This window comes from Bacillus rossius, chromosome 1, assembly GCF_032445375.1.
Source record: "Bacillus rossius redtenbacheri isolate Brsri chromosome 1, Brsri_v3, whole genome shotgun sequence".
NCBI classification, from domain to species: domain Eukaryota; kingdom Metazoa; phylum Arthropoda; class Insecta; order Phasmatodea; family Bacillidae; genus Bacillus; species Bacillus rossius.
In genome coordinates, this window is record NC_086330.1 from 16,860,358 (window position 1) to 16,880,657 (window position 20,300).

A 20,300-nucleotide genomic window follows, 5' to 3' on the forward strand; every position below is an offset into this window, starting at 1 on the left:
TTACTGCATCATTTGAAGTAGCGCGTTTATAGATTCAAAATTTTTCCTTCTTTGACGTGAATTTTTATTTCTGTGCGTTCACGATGGCAATAGCTCTTGTGTAGCATTCGATAAAAAGCCACGAATTAATAATGTGACAAATCAACAAACAATATTTTGCTCTTTACTCAATTTTTATTCGCTTCCTTTATTTCGTATTTTTCTCCGATGACGGTCTGAAATGTTCAGCCAAAGATTATATTTCGCTATTCTGTGTGTCAATAGCACCTCTGGAGAAAAAAGCCAGAAGCTTTAGGGCTAGTTTACCTCGCGCAACCTAGGATGCGCTAGAGGCAAATCATGACAGATAAACATGTAATAAACAACAGAGTTGGGATTACGTTTGCAGGTAAATTAATTGTTTCTAATAAAATAAAAAATTGTTTATGATTTTTAAAATATTATTAGAATTTAAATATAAATACGTCATCAACAAAATATTATTTTGTAACTCATAAATGTTGTTAGCGTATCGTAGGAATGATTTAAAGTAGTTTTTTGGACATATGCCATTGCAGAAGATAAAAATTTCACAGAAAACAAGATTGAATCAGCTGAAGTCGGACAAACGGAACCAACGATGAAACTAAACAAGTATTATTAGAGACCGGAAAAAAATCGCGGATTCATTTCGCGATACGCTAAAATTCAAATACATATACCTTTAAGCTGCTTTTGTTATTGGTTCACTGTTCATCTGCACGACTCTGGGCCAATGGGAAACACTCGACCAAAGAAGTATCGTATCACAGGCAAACCAGTTGAGACGACTCAAAAGTCAGCAGCCGATGAACTGGCGTTATTCTCCCGAGTATACTGAGGACTGTGTAGTATATCCTGAAAGTCATCGAAAACGCGAATTTTTCCAGTCCCTAAGTATTATGCACAATAAACGACGACAGCGTAGACAAAAAAAAAACTTATTCAGTCTTGTTTTCTGTGAATTATTTATCTGCATATTTTTTTTTTATTTTTTTATTTTTTCGGAATTTTCCCATGACAAACAGTGCTCAACTGCAATGGCGTATGTCAAAAAAAACTCCATTCAATCAAAATTCCTCATTGCATGAATAATTTAAAGAACGTATCGTAGGAAAGTTATGCCTATGTCCTATTAGGAAACAATGTGGCCCGTGTATATTTTAATTTAATTTTTAAGGTTTTTTTTTATCTCGAAATGTAACTCAACACTTACTTAAATGTACTTCAAATGTTGTTGGACATATATTGGTACTTTAAATTGAATTTAACGGGAGAAATGCCTTGATTCCAATGTTTGTCAGCAAGCACACTTACCCGACTGGCAAAGGAATTATTTTGATTAACAAACGCTCTCGTGGGGAAAAAAAAAAGTTTTATTTGCGATGTTTTGATTAGCGCTCTGTTTTCCTGGAACGAATTAGGGCGTCACTTTGAGGAGCGGGTTTACTAACTTCCAAACTGATATTTTTTTTTTTATTCTTCCTAACGAGTATTTTTCAAACTAGTAAAAAACTTCCGGCATTAAACTTAATACATCTGCGGTTTGTTTCTTCAACAACTGCCAACCAGAGAAACTCAACTTTAGGACAAGCGGCCCACTCCGTAGTTATGGCAACACTGACTCCAACTTCGCAGTGGATGAGTTCGAATTATGCACGCGTGGAACGATGCTTGTTGTTCGTGATAGCCGGTGGTTTTCATAAAGGTGACAATGGAAATTCAGCCATCGTTGCCCCATTGTTCTGTCGGTCCATTCCTTACGTTCCTATCTGTTCCTCTAAGTTTATCTTCAACTAAAAATGCAGTTGTAGCAACCTTAATTCAGTTCCCACAGCCAACGAACAATGTTAAACCACTGGCAACAATAAGCTGTTCCAGAGTTATATTTTAAAATTGTTTCTGAAGAACAAGGAATATTTGTAATCTATATTTCAGAATGTTTTGTATACAGATTATTCAGTCGATCGTTGTGAAGTCTGGTTGCTCCGACTTTTCTAATGACTTTTAACTGCAACTGGCTCAATGGCTACAACTGCTCCAAATGATTTCAATTGCATTTTGCTCGATCTGGTGCTAACGGCTCGAATAACTTTATTATTTCTCTCCATTTTCTTAGTCATTGGCGATTATTTTAACATCCTTAAATTATAAATTGTACTACGAGGATATAATACTTAAGTTAGAAATTAGATTACGCGGAAAAACTTTATAGTTTTAAGGAATTTTTTATTTTTGTACTGCGCAAAATATTTTTTTTAGTGTGGACTTTACCTTTCTCCACGTAGCCTACTTCTCACCTGAATATATATACGAGTAAATCTTGCCATTTACTTGCGTGTTGCATTAAAAATAATATGTTGTCATGAAATTTGTTAGTAACGTATTTTATTTAGATGGAAAGTGGTAGATCTCAAATGATTATATTCAACATTGGCATACCTACATCTCCAAAACTTCTATTTCCTTTTCTTTTCAGTATTTGAAAACAAAATACGTTTAACACATGCATATTCTTTTTACAAACAATAAAACAATGAACTAACAAAACACTGCCAAAACACGCGTTTTTTCGGTAAGATTAAGCAAATTATTCCAGTTCCAGTCTGTTGTTAGCATTATGGTCCAGTAAACAAATATATATATATATATATATATATATATGTTTACGTCATGATGGTTATTGTTAAATTAAAATTAATTTGCTATTATTGCTGAAGTTTTAATCCTAGTGTTTCAAAATTTAAATTTTTAAACTTTGTCTTCAGTAAAATGTTTACCCAGATAAACGTAAATGATGTAACATAATACACTTGATGGCAAGTTTGTTAGATTGCATTTATCGGCTTTTTCGGCTTGCTGAGCCACAAAGAGGCTGATAAAAATTCTCTATGGCAGTAACACTTTTTTTTAATAGTTTTTCCGACTAAAATATTGTAGGATGATGATGACGCAGCATGTCGCTTTTAATATATGTGCTCCAGATAAGATTGTATTGCGTGTAACTGCAATTTACTTCTTCATAGCCGGGGTGATACAAAGGCAAAACATTGTACAGGTGTTTCAGAGAAGCCTGCTTCGAATACGGGCACGTTTTTTCCTGATTTAGTTTTTCCATGTATTTCCTGTATCACTACAGGCAAATACTGAGATGGTTCCTGGCTGTAAGCAGAGGACTCCCCCTCCTTCAGTTTCCATTTACACTGTAGTGGAGATCATCCATCAAGTATTTTCTCGCTGTCCATGAGACGTGCATACTACATTATATATATATATATATATATATATATATATATATATATATATATATATATATCATGTATTCAGAATACCATTCGCAATAAATTATCACTTTTGGGGTGCGTCTAAGGACTTATTATTTAGAACTACACTGTAAAAATATTAAGTACTTTTTATGATGTAAATCCTTGGAAACTCAGTTACCAACGATATTATTTGTAAAGCTGCAAGTCAAATGGTAGAAAGCTCTGCCTTGAAATTTTACTAGAGATATTTTTACAAACTGAGACAACAAGGACTATCCTTGTAAAATTTCAAAAAAAAAAGGTTTACAGTGTATTGTATTGTAAGCCACGGCAGTTGTATATGGCTTGGTCGTACTCTCTTGTCTCAAATTGTTTATCTGTTCGGTGGCTCCGATTACTTTGATCCATCCGCAGTTACTTCAGCTGTTCTGACATCTGAAACAAAGATTCACTTTGAGACGCACTTTTTTTTTTTTTGCATTTTTGTCAATGAACCTTATTCAAATCACAAGAGTCCTTTCGATTTTCATTCACTTTCTCATTAAACACCCCCAACTTTTATATTAATAATACAAGTGTCATAATAATTCTCGGGCAATGTTTTAGCTAAATGAGGATGAGGCCTCGCCATTTTTCAATTTCCAAAATATCGATACTGATTGCGAAAAAACTCCTGTACTTAAATTCTTTGGTTTAAAATTGCATAGGACTTAGCTTTGGCTACTTTTTGAAGTCAACACTCGTGAACTGGTGTGATTACCATGATTATTGTAGTCGCTCGCGTGAAATAGTAAGTTATTTTCTTGTGGCGCTTACAGACTAGAGCCTATTTGTAAATATGTGGTCGCGACAAGGTATAGAAGGTATGGGAAATACGATTTATGCCCTTACGTGCCAAAAATTGTGATAAATTGTTCAAAATTATAATTATAGCAAAATGAAAGTAACAAATCCATGTTGGCGAGGCCTGATCCCCCTTAAATGATAACGTTCGATACATATGTTAAAATTGCAATATTACTAAGTCATATGGTAAAGCAGTTAAATTTATGTCACTGTGAATAACGATTTTTATTAAACAATTGTTTTAAATTTTTAATTGTTTGTTTTAGGTTGCTGAATATGGAAATATTTGTTTGTTATCATATTTAGAGACAAATTGATTTAAATTAATTCAGTGGTAGATATTACTGCAGTTGTACTTAAAAAATGAGGTTTTCTTAGTTTTTTAAAATATGTGATTTAGAAAATATTAACGTAATCATCTATGTCTTAATAGTAGCATTGTTAAACAACCACAACCCAAAACCAATTTAAAACAAAAATTTTTAAATATTTGGTAAAATACATTTGCTGTTGTTATAGTTACGATTCCATCATAGATACTTTGTAAAGCAAAGAATACTCAAACCTTTAATGTTTGAACTATATTTCTCTCGAAACGCTCTACTCTAACTTGGCGTAAAGTGAATACGCGAAATTATCGTGGCCGTATGTATCATGTGCCAAATGCGGAAGCCATCGCAGAACGAAATACACTCGAATTCAGATCAGCGAACCGATTCACGCGTGAGCATTGTTATTTAGCCGGACCGTTTGTTTGTTATTAAACATTCCAGTTTGCCCGCTTCACGTGCCGCGATGATACCTTTTCCCGATACCTGCGCCATTTGTTTGGTTTGCGCGCGGGGTATTAAAATTTAAGCGAGCAGAAACGTGGTAAAGCAGTCGCTCCTCTTTTCCACAAAGTGAAACCCATTTCTGGCAGCGCATCGGAATAACATACCCTCCCCCTCCACAATACCAACCCACATAACATTCCGAATATCTAACAGGCATCACACTGCAAAACGAAATGCATGCGAAACTAATAAATTAGACATGCATTCTGTTACAGCCAGTTTTATTGTGTTTCTCCCCCCAGCTGCGAAGCACCGCCGTGAATGAAAGATTGTTCGGTAAATATTTAATTTCTATGGTCAACGTTTTCGCGTGCTATCCTACTACGCCAAAATTGCGGCTTCACATGCTTTGCAAATTTGCGAGAGTTAATCCTTAAAAGACACGCGGGATTGAACTATATTTTCAAATAAAATTATTACATCTTTCAAAAGTTTTATTTTATTTACTTTTGTGGTTTCGTGATTTAAGAATGAAGTTGTATACGATTACGCTTCCCTGGTTTAAAAATAAAAAATAAAAAAACAGCCTTTTTTTTCTTTTCTGGACAGTACTTTTAAACCGTGCCAGGTATTCCTGATATTTTCATACCATTGCCATTATTATAAACACTTCCCGTTAGGCAAACTGACTTTTGCAAAAGCCTCATCACAAAGTATGTCGTCATCTAACAGTCTCTGACGCCTGGAAGGCAGGCAGTAAGCATAGTAGGCTATACCATTGTTCATTTTAACACACAAACAAAATAAAAGTATTCAAATTACGTTTGATGTTGAGTTCTTTCAAACGTCAACAAGGAAAAATTGTAGCTGCCAAAAAAAAATTTAGTCCTCAGATACCTCAATATTCAGAAAATCAAACCAATTATTTTTTTTTTTAATTATGAACAGTGAATCCAACTGTATGAACACCAATTATATTTTATGCATGTAAATTTTAATGTACCTCAAAGTAAAATCTTTAAAACAATTTGAAATCCTCCATAGAACTTAATATATTGTCATCATTATACAAAACAATGAAATTTTTAATAAATCAGTTAGTACAATAAGTATGTAATAATTCAGAAAATGTTTACATTATATGTTTAACTAAGAAAACTATTTGCTACTGCAGTTTATTTTGAAACCCATAAATTAATTATAATACTATGTTTTACTCTTAGTCAGCAAAAATGTTTTAACAAATGCTCGCGGACGCCATTACACTGTAAAATTTTAAAAGAAAACGTCAAAAAAATCGGCGTGTTTTTGAGACACCGTGAAAAACCTAATACTAGGATGACGAGACGAAATTCCAGCCTCACGTTGTACCTGCCAATAACCACTCAGTTAATATTAAATTATGAAACATTTCTTGAAAAAAGGTAAATTTTTTAAAATCAAACTTTTTTTTCATTTAAAAAAATTTCTACAAACCTAAAATTAAAAGTAGGTATTTAAATATTTTTACAGTGATAAATTCTGGAAGATTATTATAGTTCATTATCTGAAATCTTTTTCACGTTGTTTCTAAAACAATTATAACTTATAATATTAACGTATAGTTACGAACGTGAGCAAGCCCACGTCACGCGTAGGTGCAGAGCTAGCTGGGCTGCATCACATGCCGCCGTAACATGAGATGTGCCGCGCGCACCTGGGTCGCCGCTTCCCTTCCCTCCAGCACTCAGCTCCCCGCGCGGCGCTGTTAGTTTGACATCCGAAACCTGACAGCTGCGGAGTTACATACACGAGGCGCCGACACGTGTTTCGAGAGATTTCTGCCGTCGTGTCGGCGCGGAATGACGCGACTGGCCCCAGCCGCGCTCGTGAGTTCCAGAAATGACGGCTGATATATAAAAAGAGGACAACGGCCTCAGCAGAGTCAGTTGAGAGTTCAGAGTGAAGTCGGGAGTTTTCCCGCGGCGGAGTTTCCGGGCGACAGAGTGGCGAAGTCCCTGGACGAAGGTTCCAGGACGAAGAGTTCAGTTCCGGGCGATAGTGTCGTGGGTGCGGTGGAGTTCCGAGCGAAGTTTCGAGCGAGGCGTCGAGTGGGATTTTGGCGAAGGGGAAGTGCGACGGCGGCGGTGGAGTGCTGCGACGGAGTCCCGCGGTGGAGGACCACGAGGGGTGCTGCGGCGAGAGCTGCACCCGAGGTGCGGCAAAGCGAGGCGTGTGGATTGTGAGAAACGAGTGACTGGAGGAAGCAAAAATTTTTTTAAGTACAATTGATTAATTGGCATTTTTAGATTATTAGCTAGTAATGTAAATAGTGGCAATAAATAAAACTGTGTGTGATAAAAATCTTTAATTGGGCTATCCTTTACGAACCCGCAGTAAATCGTAACAGTATAGAGGTAATACAATTTAATCGTTAGTGATTTGTAATAAATATTATAGTATCTGTCCTGAAGTAAATATTATTTACTAAATTAAAAATTAGAGGACCTACCAAACGTATTGTTGTCCCAAATGAAACTTTATGATAAGTGAAACTACCATGGAATATATTCGGTGAACTGAAATAGCCATATTAAAAAGTAATTACAAGTTTTGAAATACCTAAGAAAACTGGCCTTTACAATGATTATAAAACATACCTCTTCTTCGACGTTCCTAACAATCTCGGTTGCGCCAACCTCCGTAGCGTATTCGTATGCACCCCGGCTTACGGTGTGAGGGGTTCTGGATGAGGCATTGGAGTAAAATTGAAACTATTTAGATTGGTCCACAGCAATAAAACTGTCAAACTATAAAGGAATGTGGTTGGCTGGTTGGTGATGAATGTCATCAGCCAGGCATGTCTTTATAAATTGAATAAAATTAAAAATGTAAGAAATTTAGCATAGCGATAAAGCATGCGCATGTTTACCTCAAGTGGTGTGGCTCAAATATCGTCACCGTTTTTTTTTTTTTTACTTTTTAATATAATAATTTTGAATCAGCTCAATAAGTTTAAGATTTATTTGTTGCAAGTTTAAGTAAAAAGAATTATACTAACATATACTTAGTGTTATAATATTTATTTTAAATTTTTTCTGATTATTATTTTAGTAGGATAATGCTATATAAGTAAAACATCTTAAGTGTTCGGAAACTTTAAAGTACTAACTTTATTGTGAATTGCATTAATATGGGCAGTATTTTAATATTTTTCGAAGATCAGGCCCAAACCCGGGATTTTAACGGAGCCGTTTCTAAAAGTTTAAAATTTCCAATTGTTAATTGCTAATTGCCACCTGCGTTTAACGATGGCGAGTAACTTTACGATTCATACAGTGAATTCTAGCGGCGGGCGCAGAAATTATGTATGTAATTCTCATCCAGAATTATTGGAATTTTAAAAGCGACCATCTTTTTATCAGGTATTTTAGAATGCTCAGCATTATTTAAAATAATTAAATGTTTAATTTTGTGTCTTGGTTTCGTATTATAAATTTATTTACAGCATGAAATACATGAGAACACATGTCAGTAAAACCTCGTTACCGAGGTTAGATGTTACACATCTCTGGTGAGTATTGAAAGACTCGGTTACATTTTTTTCTTATTTTACACACTATTTATATTACTACAATAATATATCACTCTTTCCTACAACTATATTACTAATTTAATTAATTCCAATTTAAAAAATAAAAGTGTTGTGCCAAAATCCCAAATCACTTACTGAAAAAAATAGCAGCGACTACATACCAAATATTAGTCAAAATAGACCTTATTATATGTTCCTCATGTAATGAAGAATAAAAGTGTCTTCAAAACTGTGGAGTTATGTGAAATATGACAAAATAATTCTTGGCAATCGATTGCAAGCAGTTTTGCAGTATACAATTAGAAATTAGTTTCTACCATAAAAAAAACTTTTCTAGTTCTTTTTTCGAATTTTTACTGTTTTTTCTGTCAATATCAATATCAATTAATCACAATGTTTAAATATTCATGCAATGAAATGTTACGAGTTTATTGAATGTTGAACTTTAAATTCACTTTTTTTACTGACATTAAACGTATACTGGTTTATTAAGTATAATAATTTTTATTTTTACATTTATTCCTGCAAGGTGATTACACTTTGTTGTGTAAATTTCAAACAAATTTCGTTAAAATAGATCACTGCGTGCGTGTTATTTCAAAAATATTAATGGTTATTGGTTGGCAATTACAAGCACAAAAACGAAGTTACTTGGTAGGACATGACTCAAATGGTCATTTTATTTTCAAAACAAGTTTGCATTAATAACACTTGAAAATATTTTAGAGGTTTTTGTGTCGAAGGACTCTGATGAGAAAATATAAATAAATAAAATTAGGATTACAAACAAAATTATTTTAAAATACTTCATATTTTTATAATAACTGTAGGAAGGTTAGAAAAAAGAATCTTTTATAACATTGAAGTAGTTACTAAGATAAATTTTACTGAAAAAAATTGTGGCTTCAATAAATTTTGCAATTTTATAAAATGTTATTAGTTTTTATCTTTGATTTACACGTCTATGAGAAGAATCTTATTTTTACTTAATTTGAAAAGTACCATTACCTTTCGTTTGAATAAAATGAAACAATTTTCTATAATTATTAGCCCTATGTACGACTTACGCAGCGAATTTTATTTTCAATCTATTTAAAGAATTACAGCAACCAATTGTACAAGTTGGAAGTTTAATTCTTATTGAAAGTCTTTCACCAACGGAAAAAAGTGAAAACTCTGCTATTGTATAAGTAATTACGTTCGGCACATTCAGATCACTCGAAGATTTAATTTCCAGATTTAATTTTGGGCAATAAAGTTGCGGGAAATAAAAGTAAATGGTACTAGAATACGAAAACCTACTTCTATTCAGAAAAACACTGCATTTCTTACGAGGCTTGTACGAATTAAAACTTCAGAATTCATCCCAAGACTTTTAGAAATCTTCCCACTTATTGAGATATTTCCTCTAAATTCTCTAGTGAAATGGAGAGAAAAAAATCTGAAAATATAGATTATTAGATTTAACTTGACATTAGAGAAAATGCGTTAAAAAGTTGTCTTCAACATGGCATAATCCGTGAACAGTAATCTTGACGACTGCCTATCATCATAAATAAATGATTTACTTCCTGCACATACGCATTCTTAGTTCTAAAAATAAAATAGGGTTTTTCAAGCAAATAAAAATCAATGTTTCAAACTAAGTAATCGGATTTATTTTGAAATTTTCATAAGGTACTAGGATTTATTTTAATTTCTATTTTAATGAGTAAAAATATCTTTTTAATGTTCGTGGGACATAAAATGGTTTTCAGTTGTATTTAATATTATTAATGTCATTCGAAATGTTCCTTTCCAATGATTATATAAATGCACGTAATGCAAGTAAAAAACTACAAAAATTATTTGAGACAAACATTTTTTTGTATTACTCCTACGAGTTATAAAACGTTCAAACTGATGTGAAATCTTCCGACTAGGAGAGATGATCTATTTAATTGGTAATTTCATAAATAAATCAATCCAAGTAAAATGATTAGATATCAGAAAGGACCACTTTAAAAACCAGTTCTCTTCAAACGATCAAAATCCAAGTTTGTTTAAATATTTGTAACTATTACTAAATGTGAACTTTACAGAGTATGACGTTTACTCCACAAAAATTGTTAAATTTGTAATATTACTAATCACTTATCTCAAAGAAAATTAGTTTAAAATAATAACTTATAAGACTGTTTTTGCTAACGATATATGTATTTGAAGGATGAAAAAAACTTTCAGCAAGAAATAATCTCTTTATAACGTGTTTATTATATTCATTATTTTTTTGGAGTAGCTTTACCTGAGACAGTTATAGATGGCTTGATCGTACTTTCTTTCCTCGGTGTGTTTAAATTTTCATCTGTCCTGGCCAACTCTGATGTTTTCGCCGAATCTTCAACTGTTTCAGTCTCTGAAAGAAAGATTCACTTTAAGACGAGCTTTAATTTATTCTTCAGAAGACAAAAAGTTTGACTGCATCTGATGTCTGCATGACTCACTAAAGTCACGAGAAATGTTCGATATTCGTTCACTTTCTCGTGAACAAAACCCAAATTCAAGATGCATACTTCAAGAAAAATCATGCTTGCTCTCTTGATCGGTTTCAGGCCCTTGTGCTAAGGTTCAAAAACAGATATTCAAAGTGGAAATGATCTATTGTTATGTAAGAGACTTCAGCAGCACACTTTTGATTTTAACTAATTTTTATACATTTATAATTAAACAACACTTTTTTTTAGGTACATTAATAAGAAATATTTGCCTCTTCCAACTTTTGAGGAACTTTCCGAAGAATTAATTTGATGGTAGATAGACAAATTCAGAAGTAATATTTATAATTTATTAATAAATTAAGAGATTTTTAATTTTTTTAAATGCTTAAAATTAAATAAAATAATAATAAATATAAATGTAAAACTACAAGAATATCTGCCATTTACTTAATTTGAATACCGGTTTGAATTTGCGATTGCGAACATGGCAGTGTCATTTGAAACGAATAATACTCAAAGTTTGTTTTTTCAAACGTTCAAATTAATTTTAATTACTTAAGCACTATTATTAAGCGGAATTATTATTTATCAAACATAGCTGTTGAACCGCGTGATCTAACGTTTAGATACATTTCCTAGTAAACCCTCCAATTTCTTTTGGTTTTTAGGTGGCTATTAAAATTCCAGAGAACATAATTTGGAACTGCAGTCATTCCTCTCTTCCGTAGGTAAATTGAATTTTTGACAATGCATTGGAATTTAAACTGCTACTGCAGGCAACGCACTACGAAATTAATGCGTTTAAAATTGAGCAATAAATTATTCTTACATTCTGAAATATTGAAATATTGTTCGTAAAATTTTGATATCTTTGGGTGAACGTTGCTATCCTGCGACGCCCAAATGGTGGTTTCACAAGCTCTCCTACCGTAGAGAGACTTTTACTTTTAATTTTTTCCTTCAGATTTCAAGAACGGTACTCTTAAATTGAAGCATGTGAAAAAAAAATTCCATTCAAATATTACGTTGAATCGTTTACAATTTGACGAAACTTGATTAAATAGTAAAATTAATTATAGGCTATATGATTCAAATTCTTTGATATTGTCTTGCAAGTACTCTTCAGACGCGCGGCAAAAAAAAAAAACTTTCTATTTTCCAAACGCTTTGTTGTTAATATTGTCATCAACTGTCCCTCGCGCCTGGCAGATAGGCCGTAAGCGATGCTTGCAAAATGTCTTGTGCTGCCTTATTCTCAGTGTTGGAATTAATAAATTATAACTTTGTCTTTAGTATATTAAAAATTACATCCGCATGAATAAGAATAAAGCGGATTTTGAATGTAGTAGTCTCCAGTTTTTATTGTAAAATTTGCAACGTTGATACATACTTATAGTAGCTGAAACATTCCGAAATTTCTTCTCAATAAGCAACATTGTGAATTAATGATTACACTTGATGTGATATTAAATAAATAAATTTGCATGCGTTAAAGAAGTTGAACTAAACGTGGGCATAAACTGAGTATTTTCCATTAATAATGTACTGTTTGAAAAAAGTATTCCTAATTCCGTAGTGAGGTTTTTCCAGAAATCCGTCCATTTTTTTGACATGATAACGTCTTATAAATCGATGAACGCCGGCTGTACGCACGAAAAATTGTCACGTTCCGCCTGAGCCGAGCGTAAAAGAACCTGCCGACCACCATGCGAGAAAATCTTCTATAATATCAAATAGGTTAAGGCGGGCTTTTAAACTAATTGTTCGTGATTATATTTAAACAAATTATCTAAATTAAATTTGCGAAATCTGTTAATTATATTTGAAAATTAAAAAGTAGAAAATTTTCATAAATGTTTTCTTATGACGTTATCAAGTAAAATTATCGTCCGTAAACCGACTTTACAGACAGCCCCGTTTTTATTATCACCAAAGTCAATCTCATATTTGACCATATGGTCTTGAATATACAATAGTGTTTTGAGGATGCCTTCCAGGGCTTACCATGAAATTTGGGCGGAAAACTCTCGTTGCTAGAAAATCGTTGCCCCTGACAGCCGTAATCTAACAATCGCGGTCTCGAGTAAGAGTCTGGACGCTACAGCTGTACCCTTAACGATCGATCTCTTATGATGAACAAAGGCTAGAAACGAGCTGACTTCAATGTTTATTCAGTGAGCTCAAGTTTTGTTCCTGTGGTGACGACAGCCAGTTTCAGTTTGTACAAATCGTCCCGGACATTTCTGTAGTATAATAAACTATATAATCGGCACTGAAAAAAACAGTCACTAAGATATTTTTAACTTACGTATGTTACTGGTGATAGATTATAATAAATATATTTCCTGAATTGTAAAAAATAATACTAATTTATATAATGACTTTCTGGAACACAAAATATTTTGAAAAAATAATTTTCTGTACGTACCCAGTTTTTCTCCGATGGATAGACTTTGCAATAAGAATTTCAAAAGGATTTTAATAATTGGCCATATTCTCTTCGCAATAGCTTTAAAAAAGTTCCTAAATAATTTTGAGACTGAAAAAAAGACAAACAGATATTAGAGATCACAATAAACTTTTTATGAAACAATCTTACAAAATATCTAAGATAATTATATTGTTGGGGGGTTTCAGTGGAACTGCTACCTAGAATTATATTATTCAATGTCAGTCTCCATTTCTGTGGCAACTTAATTAATAAATGTTAATTTGCTAGTAAAAACATTTGCTTACATTCACAACATAAATTTACTCATTATAATACTGGACCATTAATCAAAGATAAAAAGCTGCCTAAAGCTAGTACCAGTTGTTTATCGAGATTTATTAGTAGTACATAAAATTAAAACATTTATGCCTTGAACTGCCATGAAACAAAACTGTTTCATACATATTTAAATTAAATAAATGAAATAAGGGTTAACTACATTTTAATACGTTATTATTAACTCGATTTTTGTATGTTTGTATGTCCGGTACAAATATTGCAATCGATTTAAAAATAACTTGAGATAGAGACTTGAAGTTTTGAACGTAGATCATAAATGTATGACAATGCAATATTAAATCGCTTTTTTCAGTTTGTTTGTTTTATCGTTCCAAATTTGTTTATGTTCAGCAAAGCCCCCGGATTCGTGGCATTAGGCTAAGTGCAGACCAATACAGTGTTGCGGGGTGCGTGACGCAGCATTCGCAGGTGGTGCCTATATCACGCATACAGGTATAGGAGAAATGTCCGCCACACCGTCATAAAGTAAGGTCTGGCAACTGCCTACCCTTTATTGGTCATACCCGATCGCTTAGAAAAGCTCATGGCCACTAGCGAACTAATGATTCTGATGAAAGTTTTTAGTTTAGAACTTCGTGAATAGATGGCGTTTCATTGAATTTACACGCAATGTGGTTTGGTGCGTTCGTCACGACTTATTTTGTTACTATTATCTATTGCAAGCGCCCCTCATTTTTTATTTTTAAACCTTACAAGTATTTTACAGGTATATTAAATTCACAATTACAAATTTTGATTATAATCTATGACAGGTTTAAGCATAAAATCAGATACTTAATCTGCACTAAAAATTAAATCAAATTAATTGCAAAATTTCAGACACATAGGACGAAAAAGGGGAAAATAATAATTAAATAAAACATAATATTTAATAAACAAGGTTTTTAAAACGGACTAAAAACAATAAAATAATTTATACTAGTCCTGTAAAATATATAACCGCATACAAATTCCTAACACCATATATATTGTCCTAAAAAATTTTTGATTGTTGATTTTAAACACCTTTGATATAAGTTGTAAGAAAAACGTGGGGCGCATGCAAGAGACATTTTATGCATGAATATTTTACTAAACATTTTATTGCACTGAAAAATATATTGTGTGAGATTTCCCAATGCCAACTACCCCCTACACTGCTTACTATAACTATTGATCGTATGCATCCCACTTTTTTGTTTAAATCTTATAAATCGTATATATATATTTTTCAGCAAATCAGGCATAAAAATTATTTCATTTGTTGTTATACCATATTTTTTAACAAAATAGTACATACAGCTGATGAGTAAATCGAAATGAGCTACCGCGAATTTGTATTTAGTGGAAAATTTTAATAAAACTTTAAGTTAAATCTTTAAAGTCAATTATTTTAGTAAATAATACAATATTTTGTAAAAGTAACATAAAAATTTAAACCAATGTCAGTTCAAAATATTTAGTTTATTTGCGTCTTAAAATTCATTATTAATTTTATCAGAGCAAACAATTTTTGCAAATAAAATAAATTGCTCCTTAGATTGAACTTAAAATAAAAAATTTTTTCTGAAGCAAATAGTGGATTTTGTTATTGGCCTTTAGGTCTCGTCAACAACAAGAAATGGCAACATGGCACGATGTAACTAATTCCAATTGAAGAAGGAAACAGCCATGATGTTATAGCAAAAAAACTATCTGTTTGGATTGAACCTCGAGACACCGTGGTAAATCGAATCCAGAATGATCAGGCGATATTCCAACCTGGGTCCTCCAAAATACAAGCCTCATGAATTATACATCTCACTTTGTATCACTTCATAAATTAAAATCTCAGAAATTTATCTTAATTTTTTTAATAATTTTTAAATATATGTTGAGATGACTAAAACTAAAAATTAAGTAAAATCCTAATATCAATACATTTTAATATCTTTCTCTCCTAATTGAAAATACTTTAACCTCAGTGCTTTGATACAACCACGCAAGTAATAATCAAAAAAAAAACTTACCAAAACGTTGACAGAAATCTCATAAATGGTTTTTATCATAAAGTTGCAGTGATCACTTTATTTGTAACATTGTAATATAAAGTGTTTTTGAAATAAATCTAGATGTAATAGTTAATGCTACAATTTGGCAAAGATCTTACCCGAATCGCAGAAACCTTCGTTTCTTAAAACTAGATTTTTTATGATTTCTGAATTATTGGGTTCTTGAGCGAATTTCAGAATACGCTTCTTAACCATTCCTGAAAAAATAAACAATTTCAGCTCTTTAAGGAGTAATGTAAAAATTTTGTATTATATTTCAACGGTATGAATTTAATAAAAAATAAAGATTATGTTTTACTGGTAAATAAGTCATAGTAAAAAACTGTTTTTTAAGATAAATATATATTTTACATTTTCAGTTAACAGCATGCATGAATTTTTAATGATTTATTAGGCTGCTTATTGTAGTGATATTTACCAAAAAGGGAGTCAGTTTCTATTTTATAGTGTATACTTGATTCGGTTATCTGCTCTGGTTCTTCAGTCATAACTATGTGTACTTTATTTGAATGACTGTAAAGATTTTCTGAAAAAAAAAACACAATACATACATATTTTAACAACAAGACTAAGATTGTGTATAAAATTACACTTTAGCTAATTTTAAAATAGTTAATTATTCTACTGAAGAATAAATTTCTTGTTAATACTTATTTTGAATCTTCATCTATGTTGGTTAGGCATTTCTAAAAGTTATGTATAATTTTTTATTTGATGATATATATGGCATTTGTAAAACTTTGTCATAATTACCTATGAATACCAGTTTTGAGTGTACCACAACACATTATTTAAGAATTCGTCTTGCAGGTGTCTTGAAACCAGATCAAAATAATTTATTTGCGTTGCAAGAGATCATACAATAGGTACTACGACTTTTATATTAGTGCGACAAAAACATTTTGCAGAGTAAATAAATTTTACAGCATCAAATGTTTATTTTTGTACAGGTGTTACTGAAAATTAAATTCAAGGTTATTGTTTTATCTATATGCCACAGCAGTCAGCATCAACCATTCAATGAGATTGTTTGTTGAAGTATTTATAAGTGGAATGTATCAGAATTCTTAATGATTTTTTTAACGTTGAGAAAATAATCCAAAGAACAATTCCCTTACTGAATCCGTAGTCCATATGTTAGATATCAGTAATTTTAAAAGAAATTACTTACACTTTTTGGCTAACGCAAAATATATAAAAAAAAAATTCTCATAATATAAAAACGCAATAATTTTGATACCTGGAGAAAATAAAAATTCCAAAGCATTTTGGTTAACATGAAACAATCATCGTATACATAAACTTGTAAAATAATGTTCAAAGCATAGTATGAATAGTATTAAATAACAATCCATGTTGGTATGTGAATTTAGGTATCTTAATTTTTTTCTAATTTTGAGTACGTACAATTCTGTTAAAGAAATGTAGATACATGTTCAAGTTATTTGATTAGAACAAAATTTACTGTTCAGTGACAAAATAAAAAGATTTCCAAGTTTTTACCATTACTTTCAAACAAAAGTTATGAACATTTCAGGAATTTTATAAAGTACCTTTTATAGCATTAATTTTATATACTAAAGCTGTTCGTCTTCTAAAATAGAAGACAGAGACCTTCTTAAATTCTCTAAAAGCCACTCATGTATGTAAAAAAAAAAAAATTCGTATAGACATTGATTGATAAATTGCTAGTGTTCATTTGTGTCAATGGAATTGCATAAAGATTTTACTTAAACTATTTACCGCACCATTAATCAAAGAGAGCAAGCTGCTTAAAGCTTGTACCAGTTTCTTAGGTAGTACCAGTTTTTGTTTACTGAGATATATTAGCAGTAAATAAAAATTGAAATATTTATTTCCTAAACTGCAATAAAATTAAATTGTTTCATATATATTTAAGTAAAACTAAATTAAATACAGTAAGCTTTTAAAAAAAATTAATATTTATTTCACTCGCTATGGTATGTAATAGTTGCAGACTCAATCAGATTGTAATAGTAATACGAGTCTAAAAATAAATGGTATGTGGGGGAGTGTACTTATTAAAAAGCAAATAATGTGTGAAAAGAATTTTATCAGGCGATTACGTAGTTAACAATTCTGTAAGGTACAAGGAAATAAAGTCTTCTACTCAATTAATTCAGGGGTGTCTTATTCACCACACTGATGTTTTTTCTCAGTAAATCCATCCTGATTGTGTTATTATTGCTCTTATAACCGTAAACCATGTTACAAAGCTGTCTTCGGAGGTTGACAACACAAAATGTTATTACAATCATTTTTTTTGGACATTACACGGGTGATACCTTACTAATGCAAAAGTCAGTTTCCTGAAAACATTTTTTGTCCTTTCAATCAAAGTACGAGGAGCCCATAAGCAACATTGGTTCCAAACCCGCTAACACCGGCCACTATTGAGAACCGTAATGCACTATGGCCTTGCACTGTAAACGTTTAACATTCAAAATATCCCTACAGAATCATAAGTATCATTTAAGAAACAATTACTTAAGTGTATAATTAAAACGGCCTCTATTCAAGTCTAACCCTATAAATAATGTTTTCAATACAAAAAACAGCTAAATCATATCAGCCATAATAAAAGAGGCGAGAAAAAAATATTTTTGACGTGACAACGTCTAATAAATCGATGAACGCCGGCTTCACAAATTAAAAAGTGTCCCGTAACGCACATCGTCGCTTTACGCTGTGTCCCGTTACGCTCATTGTACGCTTGCGCCGCATCAATCTCTCTTCCATTTGATTGGAACAACCATCGATTTGACTTTTTCGAGGCACATTAAACTTGTAACACTCCCATTCGTTTCCTACTTTTCCTATCATCGTCCTATCCTTAACAGAATAACACAGATTGGAAGAAGTTAAGTAGCAAACATGTATAAAAGTTATAGTTAAAATTATCTGTTCGTTAAAGTAATAAACATATTTGAATTAATAAGTGCAAATAAAAGTAAATTTATCAATTAAATTGCAGACTTCATTTCACTCCTTCTTTGTATCCATACAAAATAGTGATAATTCAATAAAAATGTTTAAATTTTATTCATAAAAGTATGCAATCATTTCATCAATGTTTTTTATGACATTGGCAAGTTAAACTATCGTCCGTAAAGCGACTTTACAGAGAACCAATTTTTTTTTAAATGTTTTTAATGCTCAGTTTTTAAACACTTTAGAATATAACGTCGTACGGATACGCAGAGAAGATAAATGTGACAAGAACTTCAAGATTACAGTAGGCTCTGAAACACTTACGAAACTACCCGGCTCTCACTTCTAGTCCACCCACTTTGGCACAGTGGCTAGCGTGTTTGGCTGGTGGGATAGCAGCCCCGGGTTCGGTTATAGTCCGGGGAGGGGGATTTTCCAAACCTTCTCCCTGGATTCATGACAGGGTGTTTGTGCTGTCCCTTTCACCTTCATACCGCGGAAGGCGATGGCAAACCACCGCAGGAATCATCCTGCCTTGGAAAGCATTGGCACGTGTACGTGGCGTTGTCTGTGCTCATGATCCCCACACGTAAACTTAGAAACACACAACTTAGAACAGTCACAACTTAGAAACACCCAACTCAAAAAAAAAACTACCGTAACTTAGAAACACACAATACCGAAACCACGTAAATTAAAATCGTCCTAACTTAGCAACACTTAGACTTCGTATGAAAATGTATTGATAAATTGCAAGTGTTGGAGATTTGTGTCTTTGTAATTGCATACTTAAATATTTTTCATAAAATATTTACTGCACCATTAATCAAGCTGCCTAAAGCTTGTACCAGTTTCTTAGGTAGTACCAGTTTTGGTTTACTGAGATTTATTAGCAGTACATAAAAATTAAAACGTTTATTCCCTAAAGTGCAACAAAACAAAATTGTTTCATACATATTTAAGTAAAAGTAAAATAAATAAAGTAAGCTTTTCATAAAATTTTAGTATTTATTTCACTCGTTATGGTATGTAATAGTTGCAGACTCATTCAGTTTGTAATAGTAATACGAGTTTAAAAATAAATGGTGTACTCATGTGCTCATGTGCTCATGTGCTCATGTGCTCATGTGCTCACCCGGGGCGGGCAGGGCGAGCAGTCGGCCGCACCGGACGAGCGCAGCGGCCAGCACCAGGGCCAGTCGCCCCGCTGTCATCGTCGCCACCGCGGTGTGTGGTCTCCGCGCCTCGGGGTCCCCCGCGCCGCGCCCCAAGTCACCCAAGAACACCAAGTGACTCGACACTACGGCCGTGAAACCCCGCACGCGCGCGCGAGATATCCCTCATAACCGGCGCGCTTGTAACATGACGCCGGCGGCAAATTTCATAGCATCGGTTTACACTGCGTTACATTCAAATCATATCCAACAATTCGAAAAACACAATACCGCTTATCCAAATACTACACGCACACTTAGTGGTATAAATATATATTTTGTTAAAATAAAGATAACATAATGTTTCTGTGGTGCTAAAAATTAATTAGTAGTGTCTACAAAAATACTTGTTAAAT

General features: G+C 32.6%; 1 protein-coding gene across 1 annotated transcript; it reads right to left on the minus strand.

The window, feature by feature from the left end:
- Window positions 1-3,370: 3,370 nt before the first annotated feature.
- On the minus strand, window positions 3,371-20,038 carry LOC134546156 (uncharacterized). Its single transcript, XM_063388719.1, has 6 exons — window positions 19,866-20,038; window positions 16,197-16,304; window positions 15,877-15,975; window positions 13,386-13,496; window positions 10,765-10,875; window positions 3,371-3,719 (listed from the first exon to the last, which is right to left on the minus strand). The coding sequence occupies exons 1-6, from the start codon at window positions 19,942-19,944 to the stop codon at window positions 3,679-3,681; spliced, it is 549 nt and encodes a 182-aa protein (XP_063244789.1). The 5' UTR covers window positions 19,945-20,038; the 3' UTR covers window positions 3,371-3,678.
- Window positions 20,039-20,300: the final 262 nt, after the last annotated feature.